Source organism: Sceloporus undulatus, chromosome 2 (assembly GCF_019175285.1).
Source record: "Sceloporus undulatus isolate JIND9_A2432 ecotype Alabama chromosome 2, SceUnd_v1.1, whole genome shotgun sequence".
Taxonomy (NCBI): domain Eukaryota; kingdom Metazoa; phylum Chordata; class Lepidosauria; order Squamata; family Phrynosomatidae; genus Sceloporus; species Sceloporus undulatus.
The window spans coordinates 147,578,414-147,601,653 of NC_056523.1; the positions used below are offsets into that span (position 1 = coordinate 147,578,414).

At 39.8% G+C, this 23,240-nt stretch overlaps 1 protein-coding gene across 4 annotated transcripts in view; it reads left to right on the forward strand.

The window, feature by feature from the left end:
* Positions 1-22,703, forward strand: part of RPTOR (regulatory associated protein of MTOR complex 1) — a 562,842-nt gene extending 540,139 nt beyond the window's left edge. For all 4 annotated transcript variants that reach the window (XM_042455637.1, XM_042455638.1, XM_042455639.1 and 1 more), the window contains 4 exons: positions 4,575-4,661; positions 17,486-17,602; positions 18,161-18,290; positions 19,351-22,703. In XM_042455637.1, coding sequence (XP_042311571.1) covers positions 4,575-4,661; positions 17,486-17,602; positions 18,161-18,290; positions 19,351-19,419 — 403 coding nt within the window. In that variant the 3' untranslated portion in view covers positions 19,420-22,703. The remainder of the gene's footprint in view (positions 1-4,574; positions 4,662-17,485; positions 17,603-18,160; positions 18,291-19,350) is intronic.
* The last annotated feature ends 537 nt before the right edge of the window (positions 22,704-23,240 follow it).

Sequence of the window (23,240 nt, forward strand, 5' to 3'; positions counted from 1 at the left end):
GCGGATGGCAGGTATGGAGGGCGGAGTCTCCTTCCTCTCAGGCCGGCGGATGGCAGTTATGGAGGGCGGAGTCCCCATCCTCTCAGGCCGGCGGATGGCAGTTATGGAGGGCGGAGTCCCCTTCCTCTCAGGCCGGCAGATGGTAGTTATATTAAGACTCTGCTTTGAAACTTTATCAATATCTTTCATATTACAGTTGCTCTGGGATTTTTTTTTTTATTTAATCTTTATTTTATTATACTTAAAAAGGAAACAAGCATAAATAACAGAGATATTACAATATCTTACATAAAATTCATTATATATACATCATTGTGTATAATTAATTGAATCTTCTGTTCTTTATTTCCATTTTCCTTTTTCATCTCCTTCAACTATTACCGATCTTAAGTACAAAACTGTAGTTAACATATGCTTACATTCACCCTTGCTGTCCCTACCTTACGCATATTCTTTTAACTTACAATATTAAACTCCTATTGTATTATGTCTCTTCATTTTTCCATACAAATATTTTTAATCCTACATTTGTTTTGTATCACTATACTGTTATTTAACTGCTAAGTATAAATTAACATACCAACATATACATCCATATCAAACCTTCTTTCCCTTATTATTATGTTTCTGATTTTTCATAGTTGGGAGTTTGTTTTCCAGTTCTTATTTACATACTCTTCAAAGCCCGTCCAGATATGACCTTCATAGTTTTCATTTTTCAATAATGCCGTTAATTTATCCATCTCCTTTACTTCTAATATCTTTTGTATCCATTCGTCTATATCCGGTAATTTATTACATTTCCAATATTTAGCAAGAAGTATTCTAGAAGCTGTTACCAAATACAACATTGACTTCCAATGTTTCTTTTCAGCCTCGTCACCCAAAAATGTAGTCATATTAAGTAAATACAACTCTGGTACCATCGAGAATTTTACGTTTATGATTTTATCTATGATATTATGATTTTTTTTCCAAAAATGCTTCACTTTTACACAAGACCACCATATGTGATAATAGCTTCCTTCTACCTTTCCACGTTTCCAACATTAATTTTCTTTTGTATTGTACATTTTGGATATTCTTGCCAGTGTAAGATACCACCTATTCATAACTTTCAAATAGTTTTCTTTTAAGTCTTGAGCAACTGTAAATTTTGCTGTTTTTTTTCCATTTTTCCCAATTTTCCAATGTTATAGAGTGTCCAACGTCTTGAGCCCACTTTATCATATTTGATGTTACTGTTTCATGCTCTAAGCTTCTTGATAGCAATAGTTTATAGAATTTAGCAATCTTTCCTTTATCCCAAAAAATTTATGCATTTCATTTTGATTTTTCTCCAGTCCCTCTTTTAGTAGATCTTCCTTAAATTTTGACTTAATTTGCAGATATGTGAACCACGGGATTCTTTTCCCACTACTCTCTAATTCCTCTTTAGCTTTTATCTGTATTTCCCCATTTTCCGTCATTTTAATTAAATCCTTATATCTTAGCCAACTTTGCCTATCATCCCATCTACTAAACAGTGCTTCCTGAGCTGAAACCCAATTTGGAATTTTTGTGTAAAACATTGTTCTAATTAGTTTCCATATTCTTAACAGAGGTTTGCGAACGGAGTGATTTATGAAATCTTTGTTAATCAGATCTTTACGGTACCATAAGTATCCATGCCATCCATATCTCATATTAGATAATTCGATATTTAGCACATTTAAAACCTCCAATTTCACCCAGTCCTGTATCCATAGTAGTCCGGCAGGCCAAAAATAAAGTTTCATGTCCAGTAGGGCACAACCTCCATGCTCCTTTCTTTTTTTTAACATTAAGTTCTTAATCCTCGCTCTTCTTCCTTTCCATACAAATTTGTTGATCTCCTTTTCCCAAGTCAAAAATATCTTGTCATTGTTAATAATGGGCAAATTCTGAAAAAGATATATAATTCTGGGCAATATATTCATTTTTATGGTATTTATTCTCCCTGGCAAGGACAGTTCTAATTTATTCCATCTTTGTAGATCTTTTGTAATCTGGTTCCAAACTAGTTTATAATTATTTTTGAATAGCTCTATGTTTTTATTTGTTAACCAGATACCTAAATATTTTGCTTTCCTCTTAACTTCCATACCCGATTTTAGTATCAATTCCTTTTCTTCTTCCACTCTCATATTTTTTGTTATCAATACTGTCTTACTTTTATTTATCTTAAACCCTGAAAAGATTCCAGATTCATACAGTTCACCTAAAACACGATCAATACAGCTATTCGGACCTTCCAAAATCAGTATCATATCATCAGCATAAGCCAGCAGTTTATAATCAGTTCTCTTAATTTTGGCACCCTTTATTGTTTTATTAGACCTAATAGCATTGTTTAGTACTTCCAAAACGGTGATAAATAGTAGTGGGGATAACGGGCAACCTTATTTCATGCCTTTTTCTACTTTTAATATAATTTGTTTTTTGTCCATTGATTATAACTTGTATTTTCTGATCGGAGTATCGTTGAACAATATTTGACAAACATCCTTTACCCATCCCCATTCTCTTCAATACCTTGAACATAAATTTCCAATGCAAATTGTTGAATACCTTTTCGGCATCGACTAGCATTAACACCATCTTTTTATCATTATGTATTGTGTAGTGTTCTATAATGTTTAGAATTGTTCGTATATTATGTCTCAATTCTCTTCCTGGCAAAAACCCATTCTGATCTTCTTGTATAATTTTAACCAGTATATTTTTAAGTCTATTTGCCAGGATTCCAGTATATATCTTGTAGTCAACGTTTAATAACGCAATGGGTCTGTAGTTGGAGAGCTCTGTTCTATCTTTTCCCTCTTTTGGAATAAGCGATATGTTAGCCAATTTCCATGTATGAGGTATTCCTTCTTCTGCAGTGTTGTTAAATACTTTGCCTAATTCCTTTATGATGTCTTTTTCAAAAATTTCATAAAAACGGGTCGTATAGCCATCCGGCCCTGGTGTTTTTCCCATCCTTCAAAGCATTTATGATTTGTGATATTTCCTCTTCTCTTATAGGCTTTTCCAATTCCTCAATCTGTTCTTTTGTCATTTGCTTTATATTTTTTCTATCAAGATACTTTCTTATTTTTTCCTCAAATTCCTCATCTTCTTTTTTTTTTCCTTTAAATATATTTGTATAGTATCCCTGAAATGTTCTTATTAATTCTTCCTGGTTTGTTATTATTTTTTGCCCTGTCTTGATCTCATTAATCATGTTTTTATCCTTTTCTTTTTTCAGCTTATATGCCAACCAGCGGCCAGACTTATTAGCTCCTTCAAAGTAGCTTTGTTTAATTCTTCTAAACTTTCTAGCTGTTTCTTCCGTATTTTGTTGCTGTATTTTACTTTTAATTATTATATATTGTTTTTTCAGATTTCCATTATCCCTTTTTCCATCAGTTTGTCTTCCAAATCTTTTAACTTCTGAGTATCTCCATTATTTTTCTCCTCTTTTTGCCTTTTAATTTCTGCTCCTCTTTTAATCAAAATGCCCCTCATAACTGATTTAAATGTGTCCCAAACAGTTTTACTTTTAACCTCAATTGTATTGTTTTCTCTAAAAAAAAAAAAGCTATATCTATCCTAGAGGGGGAAATACTACTTGGCCTTAAGAGCTGCAGCTGTATTGCTAACAGGGCTGGATTTAGGGGCCATACAAATCTCCTGTTGTAGGACCCAGAAGCAGACCAGAAGCTGCTGGTCTGCTTCTGGGTCCATACTAAAATGTTGGACCCACTCAAGACCAAGCTCTATGTAGGACTGTATTTCGTGTATACTGCCTGTGATCTAAGAACTTTGGGGAAAGGTTCTTGTCTCAGTCCCATCACTTTCCCAGACATGTTTGGTGGGAACAATGAGAGGACTTTCTCACTTGCTGCTCATGAGCTTTAGAACTCCCTCTGTAGGGATACCTCCTTGCTACCTTTCTTGCTGCCCTAAGGCAAGCCTACAATGGGTTTTCTTGAAAAAAAAATTGTTCAGCAAGGGTTTGCCTTTGCCTTCCTGTGGGGCTGTGAGAGTGTGACTTGCCCACGATCACTCAGTGGATTTCCATGGCTGAAAGGGTATTTGAACTCTGATTGTCAGAATCACAGTGCAAAGCTCAAACCATTACACCAAGATGGCTCTCTGCTGTCCTTCTATGGGAAATTTATTTTTCCCCTATTTTGGAAAAGAAGAAAAATAATGGTGTTGTATGGATTTTTTTTTTCCTTTTTAGAAGATGCAAGTGGCTGATGACCTTCTCAAGTTAACGCCATGTTTCTGTTTCCTTCTTGCACACAAATGGAAGGTTGTTACTTCCCGTCTTTTTTCTTCTTTCCTCTTTCGTTTAGTGGTACGCCCAGGATACTAGGGCATATGCTGATGCATGTAGCTGCAAAATGTGATGCCAGACCTTAGCTGTTCTGAGTCAGATGCATGCAACTTTACTTAACTGGGAAGCTAGCCCCAGCAAGCAGATGGTTTCCTTTGCAAGTGGATGGCTCAGTCATTTCTGGGCTTTCTCCAACTCTTTTTTTACAAAGTTTCTCTTCTCTCTCTTTCAGCCGTGTGATGACCTATCGAGAGCATACAGCTTGGGTGGTGAAAGCCTATTTGCAGAAACATCCTGAAGGCAACATCATGAGTGTCAGGTAGAGGGGAAAAATGAAAAGGAACAAGGGCCTCTGAATATTTATGCGACATTTTCTTGTCAAAACATTATTTTGCACTCTCTTGTTTAAAAATCTGTCTCTGGTATTTAAACAGTGAAGAGGTTTGAGCTCTTCACTTTGGCATTTCTGCTCTGCAATTAACTCTTGCTCCAAGATGGGGATGTGGGAGGGAATGAGCAACGTTGTACCTTCCAGCTAGTTTTCAAACTTTGATCACAACATACTTCAGTCAGGAAAAACAATCTGAATCTCCTCAAAGAAGGTATGGGCTCTACTGATGATCAGTGTTATCTCACATTTGAGCCAGGAAAATGAAGAAACAGATGGAGGACTATAGCATACCGTAAGAATAGTACCTCACATAAGCCAAAGACTTGTCACTGCCAATTAACAAAAAAGTAAGTGTAAGTATGGCATCTCAGGGCTGCATATTGACCTCTGAGGAGAGGTCATCAGAAACCCTTTACTTTGCTGGCAATTGCCTACATCTTCTTCTGAATTCCCATCCCTTCCAATCAGAAATCTAAAGATAACCACTCCAAAATTAAACAGAAGGAAAGAAGTAAAAGGGAGGAACTGAGTAGATGCCAGAACAAGCCTAGTAAGACAGAAAGCTTTAAAAGCGGGTGGGGGGGAGAGTTTCATCACATGTTCTGAGCTTATTGCTATGCAGGATTATTTCCCTATCTAGCAATTTTCTGGGCATAAATCCAGTTCTCATGCTTTGTAAATATGTTGTGGGAGCACTGTTTTTATTTATTGTCCCATTCAGAGGACAGCAGAATATAATTTACTGCCACTAAGCTGCAGTTTGTTTTGAGAAACGCTCTTCCTTGTATTACAAGAATTGAAAGAAAATATAATTCTCTAAGATATAACACTTTTCTGCTGCTGGGGGAAGGGCAGCAAATATGACTTCTATGTCTCCTGGGAGGGATGTTGAGAGGTTCAGTTTGCAGATTGAGAAGCTCTTCCTTGTTCTGCTACAACTCCACTGTAACTTCCTTATTATACATGTATCTGGCTCTGGTAGGGACCCTTGATGCTCCCCCTTTCTATTAGACAAGCAGCTGATTTTTGTAGCAAATGATACTTCTCATCAGATTGATTAAGAGAACACATTCTTAAATGAAACTAGATATGTGCTTGGATCTCCATCCCACATCACTTCAATCTGCCTAGGAAGATCTAGCACTCTCAGTGAAGCACTTGGTGTTTTGCTAAAAAGTAAATATACTTCACCTTTAGACCATGATCCATGTCTGTGATCCAAAGCAAAATAATGTGACAACTTTTCTGAAGTTTCTAAGCAGATCGAGGTCTAGTTTGTGTTTGTGCTTGGATTGGGAGAGCATGTATATGCTCCAGGTGGATTGTCTTGAACATCTCCTAGGTAAGGTGGAGGTGAAATTTAATTAATGGACAGGTATTGAGGGCAGTGTCCTGTTGCAAGACACCTTTCAGCAGGCAGAGCACTCTCTGCTTGGAATAACAGATTCTCACAATTTGAACTTGAATCATAACTTGTTGCGTTTGCCATGTTGCATTTACACTGTTTGCTTATATGCTGTTTGCAAATACACACACACACACTCATTTATTTATATGGCATTTTTCTCCCAGGCCCCAAGGTGGCTCACAAAAAAATAAGCTAAAACAAAATTTTAAAACACAAGTAAAATCATCATATTAAAATAACATGCTAAAAAACAATACAGAATTATTAAAAACCATTGAGAAGTTTTTAAAAAAGCGCTCTTCCCTCCCATAAGAAGCCTCCCTGCAAGAAATTGCTCATTAAAAGCCTGTTTAAACAGAAAAGTCTTTGCTTTCCTCTGGAAGGAGAACAGAAAGGAAGGGCGCCAGCCTAGCTTAGCCTGCTACAGAAGGCTACAGGCCACTGGGTTTTGTTGGGCAGCAGAATATAGGGGAAGAGAGGTTTGACACAGTCCCCTGCATTCTCTTTCTGGCACCTCCTCACTGGCTTTGTCCTTTCCTCCTCTAATTACATGCCTCGTTTCCTTTAATTAATATAAATCTTATAGAGGGATATTTTTCTGGTCTGTATTAAATAAGCATTTTACTACATAAGAACCTGTTTTTCAAAAATATTGTTCTGGCTCCTGAAACAAAGTATAGTATAAACTTTACCTGTATCTTGCTCCATTGATTACACTGCATTTGAAAAATCTCCCTTTTTAAAAGTCACTAGAGAAATGTGGGTGAAACTGATTTGAGTTGCTGTTCAAAACATCTGCAGAGCATCAAGTTTAAGAAACCAGTGTGAGTGAACAGTGTGTATCCCCTGCCACAAAAAAAAAAAACCTAGCCAAAGGACAAACATTTGTACTCTTTTTAGTTTGGTTCTTACTTAGCTGCTAATGTTACTTTGAAAAGCACAAATGATTTGTTTGCACATCAAGGGTGTGTGAGGCTTCTGCATGTAGCTAAGCAATAAATTTAGTTTGACTGAAAATCTGAGGGGACATTTTGAGTAGTTGACCCATGTTGTAATCAGAAGGATGTTTTTAAACAGAATTAAATGTTTAGCTGGGAATACAAACCCTACTTAGCCCTGCTACTGTCATAACAATAGTAGAACATATCAGCATGTGCTTTATTGATTACAGCAAAGCTTTTGACTTCATAGAGCCTGTACAGACAGGCCAAAATAAAGCTGCTTCGAGTCACTTTGGAGGTATGCTGTTTAAATGATGCAAGTGTCCTAAGAGGCCAGAAGCCATGCCAAAGCCATGCTCCAGTCCTAAAGACCCATCAATTACACAAAGCTATGGCTTGCTCTTCAAGGAATGGGAGTGCCACTACATTTGATTGTCCTGATATGTAACTTGTAGTCAGGACAAGAAACTACCATCAGATCTGAACACAGAGAAACGGAATGGTTCCCAATTAGCAAAAGAGCTGCATTCTATCACCCTATTTATTCAACATGTGTGCAGAAAATATCATATACAGAGGAACATTAATAACCTAAATTATGCAGGTGACATTATACCACTAGCAGAAAAAAACAAAGACCTGGAACAGTTATTAAAGAAAGTCGTAATGCTGAACATTAAAAAATAAAAAATAATGACCACAAAAGATCTACATAAATTCATCCTATAGGATGATGAACTAGAAATAGTCAAAGAGGTCCCTTACTTTAGATTAAACAGTGATTAGAATGGAGACTGCAGTCAAGAAATCAGACTAGGCTTGAGAAGGGCAGGTATGAAAGAACTGGACAAGGTTCTAAAATGCAAAGACAATACTGAATACTAAATTTAGGATTGTCCAAACTATTGGATTCCCCATCACAATGTATGAATGTGAGAGCTAGACAGCCCTACCTTCCATCTGTAATAGGATATAATAGCAGTAAACTGTACCATTGTAGAACTGTATCCCTCTAAGCCAAGGGTTCTCAAACTTAGGTTCCCCAGATGTTACATACAAGGCCCAGCCAGGATGTTGTGGTAAGGCATCCCAGGAACTGTGGTCCATATCACTGGAATGCCAGACGGTGAGTGCTACTGTTCTAAGCTGAATCTTTGTTGCTGTGTACCTTGAAGTCATTTACGACCCTAAGGTGAACCTATCATGGGGTTTTCTTGGTGAGTTTCTTCTGAGGGGGTTTACCACTGCCCTCCTCTGAGGCTGAGAGAGTGTAACTTGACTAAGGTCATCCAATGAGTTTCTATGGCTGAGGTGGGATTCAAACCCTGGTCTCCAGAGTCATAGTCCAACACTCAAACCACTACGCCACACTGGCTGTTCTATATGAAATTATTAGCTCTGGGCAGCACTATGCTGTATAAGCTGTTTGCTCATCCTTGGCCCAACTCTCAGCCCACAGTAGGTATAAGATATTATTTTCCAAGTCTTCAGGACTATTTTAAACCAGGCGTCCAGTCTGAACCCTCAACGGCAACATTTAGCGAGAGCTACATTACAAGGTGGTCATAAACTACTGTTAGTTTAAAATTCACACTCAGAGCTAATGAATTAGAAACCTGTAACATGTTTCACACTTAGTAAGAGCAAGAACTATTTTCTGTTATCCTGCCTGTTGTGGGAATGTCATGATGCTGATTCTTGTTTAAATCTTGGGATTTTTCCATTGATTTCTATAAGCAGACTTACTTTCTGTCCTGGACACATGTGATAGTAAATTCTCAGTGGAAACCAGGAAGCTTCCAATACCAGACAAGCGAGATCACTGTCTGTTTCTCTCTGCCAGCATACTTTTGCCCTTAGCACCTGCCTGAGCCTTTCTTCTTCTGAAGCTGTTCCCCATACCCACATGAAAACCACTCTTTCCCCTTAGCCTCTCTTTGTGCCTTGCCTTCTCCCAGTCTCTGCTTCCCATAAGGTGGCATTTAGTGCTACCAGTCCAAAATAATTGTTGAGTATCTGTTATTCCTTATCTGAATCCTCTGTATAATTCAGTGAACAAGATGGGGTACCGTATATTCCGGCATATAAGACGACCAGGCGTATAAGACGACCCCCAACTTTATAACTTAAAATAGAGTGTTTGGGATATACTCACTGTATAAGACCACCCCTCTCTTCCACGATAAGTCAGAAAGGAGCTGAAGGCACACACTAACAGTAGCAGCAGTGGCAGAGGAGAAAGAGGGGGGAGGAGAAAAAAGGAGAAGGAGAAAGAAGAAAAGGGGGAGAAAGAAGAAGAAGAATAGGAAAAAGAGGATTAAAAAGAGGAGGAAGAGGGAAAGAAGAAGCGGAAGAGGAAGAGGGGAAGAAGAGGAGGAGGAGGAGGAGAAAGAAAAAGAGGAAGAGGGGAAGAAAAAGAAGAAGGGGAAGGGAGGAGAAAGAAGAAGGCCCCAGCTAGCTGGCTGCCTTTTCCCGAGTCAGGGGAGCTGCAAGCTCTCTTTAGGACTCAACCAGCTGGCTTGGCCTTCTGATAATGTCCCTAGAGTTTGAAGAGACTCCAAGGGCCATCCAGTCCAACCCCCTTCTTCTGCCATGCAGGAAATCACAATCAAAGCATCCCTGACAGATGGCCATCCAGCCTCTGCTTAAAGACCTCCAAAGAAGGAGACTCCATTACACTCCGAGGAAGGAGTGTGTTCCACTTTTGAAATAACAGCATACACAACATTATTTCACCCACCTCGACAATTCCTCCCGCCCTTCCTCTTGGTGCATCTACAATGTAGAATTAATGCAGTTTGACGCCACTTTAAGAGCTGCTGCTCCATCCTATTGGAACCCTAGGATTTGTAGTTTTATAAGGTCTTTTGCCTTCTCTGCCCAAAGAATGGGGGGGGCTACTGCTCCAAACTACAAATCCCAGAGATTCTGTATGGATGGAGCTGTGGCAGTTCAAGTGGCTCCTATTGGAATCCTAGGATTTGTAGTTTTATAAATTATATAGGCGTTATAAAAACTACAAATCCTATGCTTCTGTGTGGATGGAGCATTCTACTTCTACGGTGTAGATACAGCATGAGAGGCATCTGAGAAAGAAAGAAAGAAAGAAAGAAAGAAAGAAAGAAAGACTCCAGCCAGACTCCTAAGGAGCAGCCTGGCTGGTTTCTCTGTGTGCCAAGAGTTGTTTTTTTTCTCTTTTTCTCTCCAGTTAGCCAAAGAAAAGAAACAATGGTCCAAAACACAGAGCAGCAATAGTCCAGTTTGAGAGCATTTTAACTACCCTGGCCCAGTGCTAGGGAATCCTGGGAACTGGAGTTTATTGTGGCACCAGAGCTCTCTGACAGAGAAGGCTCAATCTCTCACAAAACTACATTTCCCAGAATTCCCTAGTAATGAACCAGAACAGTTAAAGCAGTCTCAGACTGGATTATTGCTGCAGTGTGTTTTTGTCTGGCAACAAAAAGTGGGTCCTTGCTTCCCAACTGACTCTGGAGCTCTTTCTTTCCCCCAACAAGGCTCCATCCTATGCAAGGGAAGGGAAGAAGAGAAGGAGAGGCAGAGCGCGGGAAACCCTCTGCTCCTTCTCTTGGGAAGGACTGAGCCAAGTCAGGAGGGAAGGTAGAAAGACCTCCTGCCGTCCCTCCCCAGAGAGGAATGCCACCGCTCGGGAAAAGGAGGACAGGAGGGGGGGAGGGAGCAAGGAAGGAAGGGAAGAGAAGAAAAGGAGGAAAAAGGGAAGGAAGGAGGGAAAAAAGAAAGGGAGGGAAGGAAGGAAATGGTGGAGAAAGAGAGAGAAACCTAGGAAGGTGAAGGAAGAAGGGAGGAAAGGAAAGGTAGGAAGGAAAGGAAAGGAAAGGGTGAAGGAAGGAAAGAAGGAGATGAAAGAAGAAAGGGGAGGAAGGGAAGGGATGCACTGTGGGGCTCCTTTGCCTTCAGGAGAAGGCTTGCCGCTGCAGGCTCTCTTTAGGACCCACTGGCAGGCTTGGCTTTTTTTTCCTGCGCACAAGACGACCCCCCACTTTGGAGAAGATTTTCCTGGGCTAAAAAGTCGTCTTGTACACAGGAAAATACGGTAATTGCATGGTAAAAGGCACATCTGGAAATATCTTTTCTCCCTGTTTGGCTCCCTCAGGCAGCCTAGGTTTTGGCCACATGGCACACAGTTTTCTCCTCTAATACCCTGCTGCCACCTCCTGGCATCTGCAGCCTGAGGTGGTTGTCTTACTGTGCCTAATAGTAAGTTTGGTGTGTGCCATAGCTGCGGCTCATAGCAACATACTTCACATTATATGCTAGAATGCTGACATTAAGGATCCAAATAACATGGACTGTCAGCCATGGGGAAAGGTGTCATGAATAGTTCATTCTTTGTTCATTCAGAAGGTCAGTAAAAGCTTGACAAGAGATTTATGTACCAGGAAGGAAACAGATGAGCACTTGTGAAAAAAATCCTGAACTCTTCACTTCTCACAGCAAAAACAGCATGCTGAAGGTTAGTGCTGACTTCAGAGTCTTGATTTGTGTGGCTTCAGGTTAGCTTTTTCTGATTAGAGGGCACTGCTGCTCCTCGTCATTTTGTTCCTTTGTTATTGTTGTGTGCCAGTCATTTCCAGCTTATGGCAACCCTAAGGTGAACCCATTACATTTTTTTTCTTAGCAAGATTTATTCAGAGAAGGTCTGCCATTGCCTTCCTTTGAGTGTATGTTCCTACAGGGAAGTACTTTTAAGCAGTTGTTATGAAGGGAGGATGATCATACAGAGGTATATTCTTTCCTAGTTTGTGGCTAAAACAATTCCTGGATTATTCCAGAAATATCATCCATCTCGAGCATGAACAAGTTACTCACCATTATAATATGGTTTTTATTCTAAAGAAATTTGTGGCAGTAAGGGGAAATTTTAAATTGAATCCAGCCTCTAAGTCCTCAAGCACTACTGTGGTCAGAACTTCTTACAGAAGCTGAATTAATGAATCATAGTGCTGTCTCATCTCAGTGAATCCTTTGGAGAAGATTGTGTGTTTCCTCTGTTTCCTTAAGTACTTTAGCACCTGAGAAGCTTTTGTATAAAAGCAGCTACTGTATTATGATTCTGAACTAGTGATGGTTGCCAAGCTCTCTGCACCCATTGATTGTACAGCAGAGTTGTGGGGGGATGGGGGTTGACAGCACTGAAAGCAGTAAGTGGGATTTTAATGGCACATCCTGGATCTGATATTTGATTTTAACTTTCAAGTGGCTTATATCTGGCATAATTAGGAAGTGACATTTTGACACCAAACCTTCCTTATGATAGTTCAGCAGACCCAGCATGGTAATAAACATTTGTGTTCAGGGGTTTTTTTACAAGAATATGAGCAGACAGGGTTCAGATAGCAATCAGATAGAACACATGCAGAGGTTGTTCCCACTTCAGTTTCCCAGGATATCTGGTCCAAAAGATGTTAGACAAGAAGGTGTGGGGTGACTTCTGCCTGGTTCCTCTGGCTGTTTGCACAGCAACAGGTCTGGGAACAGACTTTGCAACATATTTGGATTGGAATGTATGCAGATAGGCTGTAAGCTCCCTGTCTTCACATTCATCACCATCACATTGCATAAGCTTTCACTTGATCTGCACACCAAGAGTCAAATAGCTTTCTTCTTGTAATTATGCCCTTTTTTTAAAAAAAAATTCATTTTTACAATACAGTACAGACCTTGATCCTTTTTCTTGCATGAGTACAAAAGAAAAGATGCTGCTTCCATATGTTCTACCTATGGAAATCATTGTGTGTTGAGGGTGTGTATGTATGCAAGTACTTTCAAGTTCCTGTCAACTTCTGATGACCCCATGAAGTTCATAGGATTTTCTCAGGCAAGGAATACACATAGCAGGTTTTGCCAGTTCCTTCCTCTGAAATATAGCTTACATCACCTGGCATTCATTGGCAGTCTCCCATCAAAATACTGACCATAGCTGACACTACTTAGATTCCAAGATCAGACAGGATCTGGTGCCTTTAGGGTATAGAGGAACACTATAAATTACCTTTTGTTGTAGTTTGAACATGATGCACCCTACAAACTATTGGTTTATTTGTTGTCCTGCTATTCTTCCATATGGGACCAGAAGCAATACACTGCAGAGCATAAACATTGTTAGAATGATACTGGTCTTAATATTTATAAGAGTCTTCAGTCCCTGGGCACTCTATGGTGAAAAATAACAAGCCTATACACTAGATTATAGTGTGAAGAAAAGCAAAATTGGGAGGGGGGGTAATAAAATGCCAGGCATTAAAGGCTCAGGAGAAATTATATTTTCAAACATTTATAAGGAGATATATGGATATTGTGGGGGGAGGCACAATGTGTTCCAGATAAAAGAAGGTATCATAAGTCAAAGAATGAAGGAGAGAGACAGAAGAAGGAATCCATGAGGCTAAGAAAAGAAAAATATCAGTAGAGCAGAGATGACCAGCAGGCAAATGAACAAGAAAAAACTGAAGAAAAGCACAAAAAAGAAAAAGATGTTAAAGCATATACAGTATTACTAACTTTAAAATAGATCTGCCATGGGAGCATCAGTCCTAGGAAAGAAAATATGTAAGAACCCTGAGCAAAATGTGATGGGGGGGGGAGCGGGGTGTCAGATGTTCAGGTAATGAAACCAAGATGGAGAGGAGGAGGAATCGGGGGGACAAAAACAAGACAAGTGGTGACAATAATGTAGAAGTGAAGAGACAAAATGTTCAGATCAGGATGGAAGCATGGACTAAAATACAAGTAAATCCATATTTATTGATCCATAACTTTTCTTAATAAGGAAGGATAGAGAGTAAAGCAGAGTGAAAGAGAGAACAAAATGACAGGCAGCTGAGATGGACCTGAGAAGAGATGAAGATGCAATACAAAGTATATCCAGCAAGGTAGGTAGGGATTGTTCTTGAAACAGATTGAAAGAAATAAGTGAAGACAAATCCTGGGAAATAAAGATCAGCAAGTTGGCCACAGTAAATGATAAAACCACCCACACTAATATTTAGAAAAGAAGATGAAAGAGAAAAAGAGACACAGAGGGATGACACACAACAGCAAGCCACAAAAGAAAAGGATACAGAGATGAACTGACTGAAGTATAAATGATGTAAGAGAAGAAGGTAAAAGAAAAGGAAGCTGATAGAACATGTGACTGAACGCAAAGACACGTTTCACAAGCAACGTTACTGAAGAATGTGTAAAAGTAAAAGAACCACAGGACGAAACTGTGATTACAAAATCTTCAGGGATAAACAAAATTTCTAGAAAAACAAAGGATGAACAACTGTAAGTAACACCCAGATTATGAAGGATAAAGGCATTATTAACACACAGCTGTCAGTTTAAGGAAGCACAAGGAAAAAAGACTACAACTCCAAGGGACATACTGGCAGTCCAAATAGAAGCCCAATCCTCCATGATCTTTGCACCCTTAGTTAGGAGGGGGCTCTCAAAGGACCTCGTTTGCTTTGGGTGCCAGTGCTTGGAAGTTACCCAGGGGAAAAGGCCATCAGTTGCAGAAGCAGCATCCTTTGCAGCTAAAGTCAGCCTGAGTCCCTTTTAGACTGAAGCATGTAGGACTTCTGGGTATGCTAGGTCCTTGGCACATTTGAGGAACACACAGTGTTAACTATAAAGCGAAAGATTTTTCCATTATCTTCTGTTACATTTGAATATTGGCCTTTAAATTACTGTATTGACATTGAAAGCATTGAACCAAATTACTGCTTCATTTTTGTGATATTTTTTCCCCCAAACTCTATTCATGCCCATTCCCCCTAATATGAAAAGGCTGCCTGTAGTTATAATTGCTCTGAATTTAATATCCTGACAATCTGATTTGGAGTTCTTTGTAATTATGGTATCAATTGGATCCCATTCCCCCCTCCTCATCTGATTATATAAACATGCCTTAAAATACGGATGGATGTAATTTGTATGCAGAGCTTTTCAGGGCTCAATCCTGCTTAAAAATCAGGCCCCATACCCCACAACTTAACTCTGTTCCTGCGCAGGCAGACTGTGTTCTGTTATGGCATGCAGAAAAGGTGCAATCCACACTTTCAGAACTTGGGTGTTGTAATAAAATGCAGTTATAGGGCTAAGATCTAGCAAGATTTAAAATCTTGATTCCTTTTTGTTTTGTACTTTACCAGATATACCCCATTTGATTAACTATTTTTTTGTTGTTGCTTGCTTGCTTACTTATTATCCTACCTATCTTCCACCACAGGATACACAGAAATCCAATTCTCACAGTGTGGGGGCTCAAAGGGTCTTTTCAGGCTTCAAAAATGCACCCTCCTCAAAAAAACAGAAGTTTCAGAGGACAAAAAACACTGTGACAGGCAAGATGAGGTTGTGCTGAAACTGGAAATCCAGGAAGTTGTAGAGAGGAATCAGCATGAGCTATGGGATTGCTTCCAGTTTTGAGAGATCTGATCCTAAGAATTTTGGATTCAGCTTCTAGGCAGAGTGAAGTTCCTACCATTATATCCTGTTGTTTTTTTTTTTTGTGGGGGGGGGGGTTTGGTTCGGGCTATGTGGCCATGTTCTAGAAGATTTTCTTACTGACGTTTCGCCAGCATCTGTGGCTGGCATCTTCAGAGAATGCTTGCCTGGAAAAAGGGTGTGTGTGTGTGTGTGCGCGCGCGCACACACACACACACACACACACACTGTGTGTGAACCTGGGAATGCAGGAGTGATTTACATGTGTTGTCAGGCCCAGGGAAACCCAGAGGAGTGAAGACAAGCAGCCACCCAAAGGGAAGGTATTTTTACCATACATCAAAAGAGTCACAGACAGAATAGGCAAAGTGGTGAGGAAGCACAACTTGCAAATGGTTTACAGACCAACGAAGAAAATCCAGCAAATGCTTCACTCAGCCAAGGACCAGAGAGACTCTCTCCATGCAGCTGCGGACAAGTCTACATAGAGACCACCAAACGCAGTGTTCAAATAAGAATCAAGGAACATGAGACACTGAAGACTGGGCCATCCAGAAAAAATCAGCAGTAGCAGAACACACCACAAACTATCCTGGGCATAAAATACTGTTTGAAAACACTGAAATTCTGGACCATGCCAACCACTACCATGTCAGGATGCACAGGGAAGCCATTGAAATCCACAAACATCTGGATAATTTCAACCGGAAAGAAGAAACCCTTAAAGTGAACAAAATTTGGCTACCAGTCCTGAGGAATAGCAAAATAAAGACTCAGCAAATGCAAATGGGAAACCACTCAGTCAGGGGCTTTTTCAGCAGATAATGATCACCAATTAGCAGACGTATAAATTTACAGCGCTATATAAATAAAGGTTAATAATAATAATCCTCTTTTGCATGAGGCCAGCCATCAGCAACAGAACAATATACATGCAAATCACTCCTGCATTCCCAGGCTCACACAGTATATATATACCCACTTTTTCCAGGCAAGCATTCTCTGAAGATGCCAGCCACAGATGCTGGCGAAACGTCAGGAAGAAACTCTTCTAGAACATGGCCACATAGCCCGAAAAACCCACAAAAAACCATGGATGCCGGCCATGAAAGCCTTCGACTTCACATTATATCCTCTGTCCAGCTTTTGTGGGAATTAGGAAACTGGCTATCACTTACCATGACTTTCAGATCAATGATTCCTGATGGACATGTTTAGAGAGCACAGCCTATGCTGAAACTAACACTGTCCATTTTACTTCTCACTGATCACTTTCTACACAGAGGTTTTTCTTAATACACTGTTGGACAAATGGGATAAGCCCATGTTTCAACCTTGCTTCCCTCATAAAAATCATCATTTGGACAAAATATACTTTAAAATATGTAAAGTAACAGAACTGAAAGCGTTCATGGCATTTATAAAGCATTTTGTCCAATGTTAAAGTTCTTAACCTGGCAAAAAATTGTTACAGGCTTGTCATTTTGAGGTCAGTTATTTCCTTGGCACAGAGTAAGGTGTAAAATATTGTTCAAGTTATCCTGTTCTTATTTGTGTATCTTGGGGAATATGAAGTGGGTTATTGGCCAGAGATGAGACAAAACTAGGCAGAGATTTTCTAATGATCCACTGAGCTGGTGAGAAGGAAAAATGAATTCATTTGTTCACATTAATTCCACATGTATGAATGAGTGAAGCTGTACCAAGAATAAACTCATCTTTATTTCAGCACTCAGAATCTTGGAATTGCTGTCTGAAATAAATTGCAGTGTTGGACAAACATTAAAATGCTGTTTCCGGTGAAGGGAATTGCTGGTAAAGCGAGCATAAGCACTGCACTCTCCTAACTATGGCCAGGTCCTGGGATAAGCACAGCCTGCTCTCCACATTGAAGCAAGTGATTAATAGTCCAAAATTTTATCTGTTCACAGTGTAAACGGTGATGTCCGTTTCTTCGACCCAAGAATGCCAGAATCAGTGAAGGTCCTTCAGATAGTCAAAGGACTGACAGCTCTAGATATTCATCCGCATGCCAATTTGTTTGCCTGGTAAGTTTTAAAAGAGTACATTCTAAAAGATAGGAATATTCTATCTCTCTATAAAGTACAGGGGAAAGTTCCCATTGTTCAAACACTAGCACTTTTTCCCTTGGCAGAAGCAATGCAGTTTCTTTTCCACATTTCCCACAATATATTTTTACCCTTTGAAATCCAAGATGTTATATTTAAAAAAATAATGAGTGTTGTAATTCACAGTATCAAGTAACATGGGTTTTCCTTTCTAAGAAAGGTGAGTGTACAAGTTGGTAGAAACTTGCTATCCAGCTTCAGCAGCTGGAGTTTGCAGTCAAGATCATCCTATACTTAATTCTGCTGGCCCTTTTGACTCTTCAGTTGGCCATGTAAATCTTTCGCTTTAGGCCTGTTGATTGGTGGGACCGTGTCAAAGATTTAAGGTTTAAAATAAAATCTCTTTACAAATTTTCCTTTTTGCCTGCATAGAACCTTTGCTTTCTACCCTATGAATGGCATCTTTTCCATAGTTGATCTACCTTTTCCAGTGGTTGTTTTTGTGTCATTGGACTACTGTATTCTCTTCCCTTGCAGTGGCTCCATGAATCAGTTTACTGCAATCTACAATGGGAATGGTGAGCTGATCAACAATATCAAGTACTATGATGGATTCATGGGCCAGAGAGTTGGTGCCATCAGCTGCCTAGCCTTCCATCCACACTGGGTCAGTTTCCTTTCTCAGCAGTTGAATTTGTATACTGTTGACCTTGGAACAAATCTGAGTACTAAGAAGACAGCCAGTAAGGCTGTCCCTGCCCCCCCTCCCCCCCCCCCCAAGCATACACAAGCATTTCAAAAAGCCAAAAAACCTCAAAAGTATAACAAAATTAATTTGTTTAATTAAGTTCATTTTCAAATATTTGTTGCTGTTTGTTATTAAAAGCAACTTGAAAATTGGTTTGTTTTGAAGAGACTGGTAAAAGTTAGGATTTTCCAGTAGCTCTCAAATTAAGAACATAAAGATTACTTTATTACTGTTGTCCAGGATCTAGGTCAGTTGGGTTGAAAGAGATGCTGGATGATGAGTAAGGTAAAGTAGGTGTGAGGTTATGTTTTAATGTTTGAGTAGACACCCAGTCCAGTGGAAATAGAAAGTTCTAAAAACAGCAGCAGCAGCAGCAGTCGCAGTGAAACAGATTCCCAGTGCAAGGAACGATACTGCAGAGTGCTGGTTGCATTCCATAACTGTGCTGTTTCCTCAATCTCCCACTGTTCCTAGCCTCAAAGGAAATTTCTACAGATATTTATATTTGGGGCCAGGGGCTGCAAATGAGACTGTCTATCAAATCCAGAGGTTCTCCAAATGTAGCAGCCTACAGATGAACTGGCAATGGTTTTTATTATTGTTGTTTACTCAAGATAGATTGTGCAACCTTCCACACAGTCTTGGAGTAGTGAGGAGAGTTCTCAATAACATCACTTCAGAAAGCAGTTAGATGCTTTGCTACTTTAGGAGTCCATGTAGGTTGAACAGCAACAAGGATGAACTATATAGTCCACTTTACACAGTTTATAGCTGAGGAAGAAGGCTAGGGACTGTCTCTGCAATTACAGTGATGTTCAGAGAGAAATTTATGAAAGTCAGTTCACATCAGACCAAACCTCCACACCCTTCCCCATTCTAGGATGATGATGAGAAGAAATTTTGGATAGCAGAAAAGGACAAGCCTGAATAAGTAGATCCCATTTTTAAGCACTTTGTTATTTTGTCTTCTTTTCTGCAGCCTCACTTGGCAGTTGGAAGCAATGACTACTACATCTCGGTATACTCAGTGGAGAAACGAATCAGATAACAGTGTGTGGCTGCTTTTTGAGAGCAGGACATCTTCTGGCAGGCGGGACCATGTCTCACTCATGATGTACATAATGAAAGTATCGACTTGAATGTTTTGTGTTGGCTGCTGTTGCTGCTACTGCTGCTGTGCAACCCTGTAACTTGAACAATTTTTTCTCCTGATTTAGCTACTGATGATTTTGTGTCAGAGGGAGAGAAGCAATCCTTTGCTTTTCTTCGCAGCTAGAGCCTCCAGAAGATATAGAAAAGAAGCATTTATATTTTCAGCAGGTTCCATCACCATCACGCCATATGACTGCTTCTCTAGTTGTTTGACAATATGGTTCCTAAGAACTAATGAAACAATTCATTCCTGGAAGAGGGGGTGGGGTGTCCTTTAAATCAGGAATTGATCCAGACTTTACTTATTTTTCCACATATTCTACCTAAAATGTCTGCGGCTGCTACCTATTTTGTGCCAAGTGCTGGTCTGGGCAGTCGCATGCGAGCAGGCTGCCTGGCCTTGGATAGTCCGTGTATACCTTTCTACTCTATATGCCACTGGCCACCTTCTCTAGCATTCACTATTGCATTGGAAATAGACAAAAGGAATTTGTGGGAGTCCTCAAGAAGAGAGAGTTTCAGTGCTGAGAAACTACTACAGAATTGACTGCCACCCAAAGGGGGAAACAGGAAACTGCCCCCAGTTCCTTGATGTCCATTGGGAAACTGGAGTAATAACTTTGAATAGCTGCATCAGATTATGGGAGAGGAGATTTCCCCCTGTTACATCCACTCCATCCTTAAGTTGCTCCAGTTTGCTCACAGAAGAACTGCATAAGCACAAGAAAAGGCCTGCTACCTCCATATAGACATTAAGGAGTTTGCTTATCATTGTACCACTGCCTTAAATTGTCCCGCACCCCATCCTCTCCTTTTGCAGAAGTGCTATTGTTCAGCTTGATAAATGGATGCAGTTACTTACAGCACACATACAGATCAGGCTCTGCTCCCCTCTCCCACTTTGAATACTGCACCTAGGATGAACATAGGGGCAGCTTTACATACTTGGCCCCCTGTGTTTTGTTTGCATGCATATGTGCTGTTTGCAAGAGAACTGCTGGTATTCCTGCTCTCTAGATAATGCTGGTTCCATCTCATGTACCATCTGTCACTCATACAGTGAAGAAAGCAATCCCTTTTGGACCCAGGCAAGGAACCCCAACTAAAGAACTACCTGGATTGCTATGGACACAAAAAACAAGAAGGCTCTGTATTGCATTGTGCTAGGCTAGAGCAACAGTCTAGGCATTGGTGCCAATAAGTATTGTCTAAAAATCTGTGGAGAGGCATGAAAATGCAGTCTTACCAATAATGTCACTGACTGTGGTTTCATTAAGAATAGAGACCCACCAAGTCTGTCTTGTGTAATGGAAGTCAGCTTTGCCATGCTTGAAGATCCTTCTCCTGGGTCTAGCTATGAAGCCTTTTCTATGTGTAGTTTTGCAGGTTTTTGAGTTCTAAGAGTCACCATGCAGGGTGCAAGGAGAACTGCTCCTACAGCTAGAAATTGCATTGCAGGTCACCAAAATGAAGTGAGGTAAATAAGAGGTTGAGGTGATTTGGAACAGTTTACAGTTTGCTTACTCCAGCCTCATTTGTGCTGGGATATGCAATCTTTGGCCCCCTGTAAGTGGAATGAACTCAGGGAAGGACAGATAGATGAATGACATTGCTAACAAGCATCAAGCTAGTGTCTAGGATCCATGTATAACTGATCTAAACCTACACAAATAAAAGCAAATGAAAATAGGATGATTATTTTTTTGTAATCTAGATCCAGTGTGTTTGTTTCAAGAACAAAATCCCTTGTGCTTCCTCTTAGCTTCCACAACCAGCGCTATGGTTGTAGCATTCGCTTCCTTTTTTATTTTTAAACTAATGCCACCAGACTGTCAACTTTCACCCAAATATGTTAGGGGAAGGCTGTGCGTTTTCACAGGTCTGATGTGGAGACCCAATCATGATGTTTAACTGAGACTCCAGAAAGCATCCTACATACACAGTTCACTTATCTCTATATTTATTTTCCCCAAAAAAATAAAAGGAGAAATGCAAACATTTAATAATAAGCCACCACAAGATTGTAATGTGAGAGTAAAACAATTAATGAATAAATGGTTAATAAAATGTACATGCTGAAACAACCTCTGGTCAGTGAGACTTCCTATTGTTAGATGCAGCAGAAAGAAACCTTTGGAAACCTGAGTCTAGTTTTGTTTTTTCCTTTTTTGGTGTGGAGTGGGAGAATAAGAGGAATTGAAGTGTTCTGTCCTCTCCATACCTCCTGAACAACATTGTGTATGAGAGGGTTTCTAGCTACTCCTGGGCAAAGGGGAGGAGAAGGTGAGAAATACAATTTTGAAATATTCATACAGTGCACCCTTGTCCTTGTGTCTCCATCCTTCCTAAATAGCTAAAGCTGTTCTTGACCTCTCTCCTTTAAAAGGTGGACGGAGGTGTGGCAGAGATGCCTTGCAGCCTAGGAACCTGCCCAGCCAAGTCCAGGAAGAAGCAGTTTTCAAATTTTATTTATTTATTTATTTATTTTGCTCTCCTGATTTATATGGAAAGTGAAGAGGTTGAAACGGTTACTGTTTTGGAGAATAACTCTGGCGGGGGGGGGGGGGTTCTAAGAATTATACAGGCATACTTCAGTTAACAAAGCCTCTGACAAAGAAGCTCCTTTTTAGTTTTTTAGTGCTGATCCAGCCTTCACTTTTGTCCTTGTCCACTAAGTTTCAGCAGCATTACTATTGAGAAGTTGGTAGAGGAGGGCTGGAGAAACACAACTTTTCATTGTCAGGTTGCAGCAACACATCTGCAGTAAGCAACTCTCAGTAAAGCTTGAGCTGGAAAATAATGTGATCCTAGTCTAACTAATACTAGTATATTTGTTTATGCCTGCCTACAGCAACAGTAAATTAAACAGCAACTGTCTCCAGAACCCTGTATTGAGCAAGTGTGAACAGAAAAACTGAGAAGGAGAAAGCAGGTTAACCTACCTCACCAGCTACCCCTGTATATTGAAAACAAAAAGCAAAGATCTATAAATTGCCACCAAAATAGAAATCTGAAGGCAGGTGAAATAAACAATAATGCCTGGATGCATTGTGGAAGAATCTGTCTCTTGATCTCTGGAAGCTTAAATATGTTTTTCCTTACTTACACAAGGCTTACCTGACCTGGTTGTTTCATTTTTCTTGTGTATATTAGTTTTAAAGAAAAAAGTTTGCTGAAACACATTGAATTGCTTTTCTTTTTTATGGCATAGCAACCTATACCTATTTTTTTCTGTGTTAGTTCTGCCTCTGGTACCAAAGTTTCTGGTAAAGAAGGAACACCCAAGAACACATCTACTCCATTTACTGAGGTAAACCTGTAGTCTAAAAGGGTAACTTTTCCAACCTCTGGGAAAGAGAAAGATCAGTGTGTTGACGAAACAGTTCAGTTCTGTAGTTGTCTCCATGGATGTGCTGCTTGCTGGCAATGCTTTGTCATTGTGTAAGTGTGATACAAAAGCAATAAAATCTCTGTCCATTGATAACTCTGCTTAGAATTTGCAGATTAAGTCAGTCTTCCACTATTCCTCATGGTGGTCAGGAGAAAAGGGCTGTGTTTGTCACTTTTGTGTGACTAATCTCACAAAACAAAATGGAGAAGATTGTGAAATGCTAACAGGATAGAGAAAAGACAGAATTATTCGACATCTTCTTTGTGTCAGTCTTCTCACAAAAGGAAAAGGGTACTCAACTTGAGGAAAATGGAGCAGAAGACACA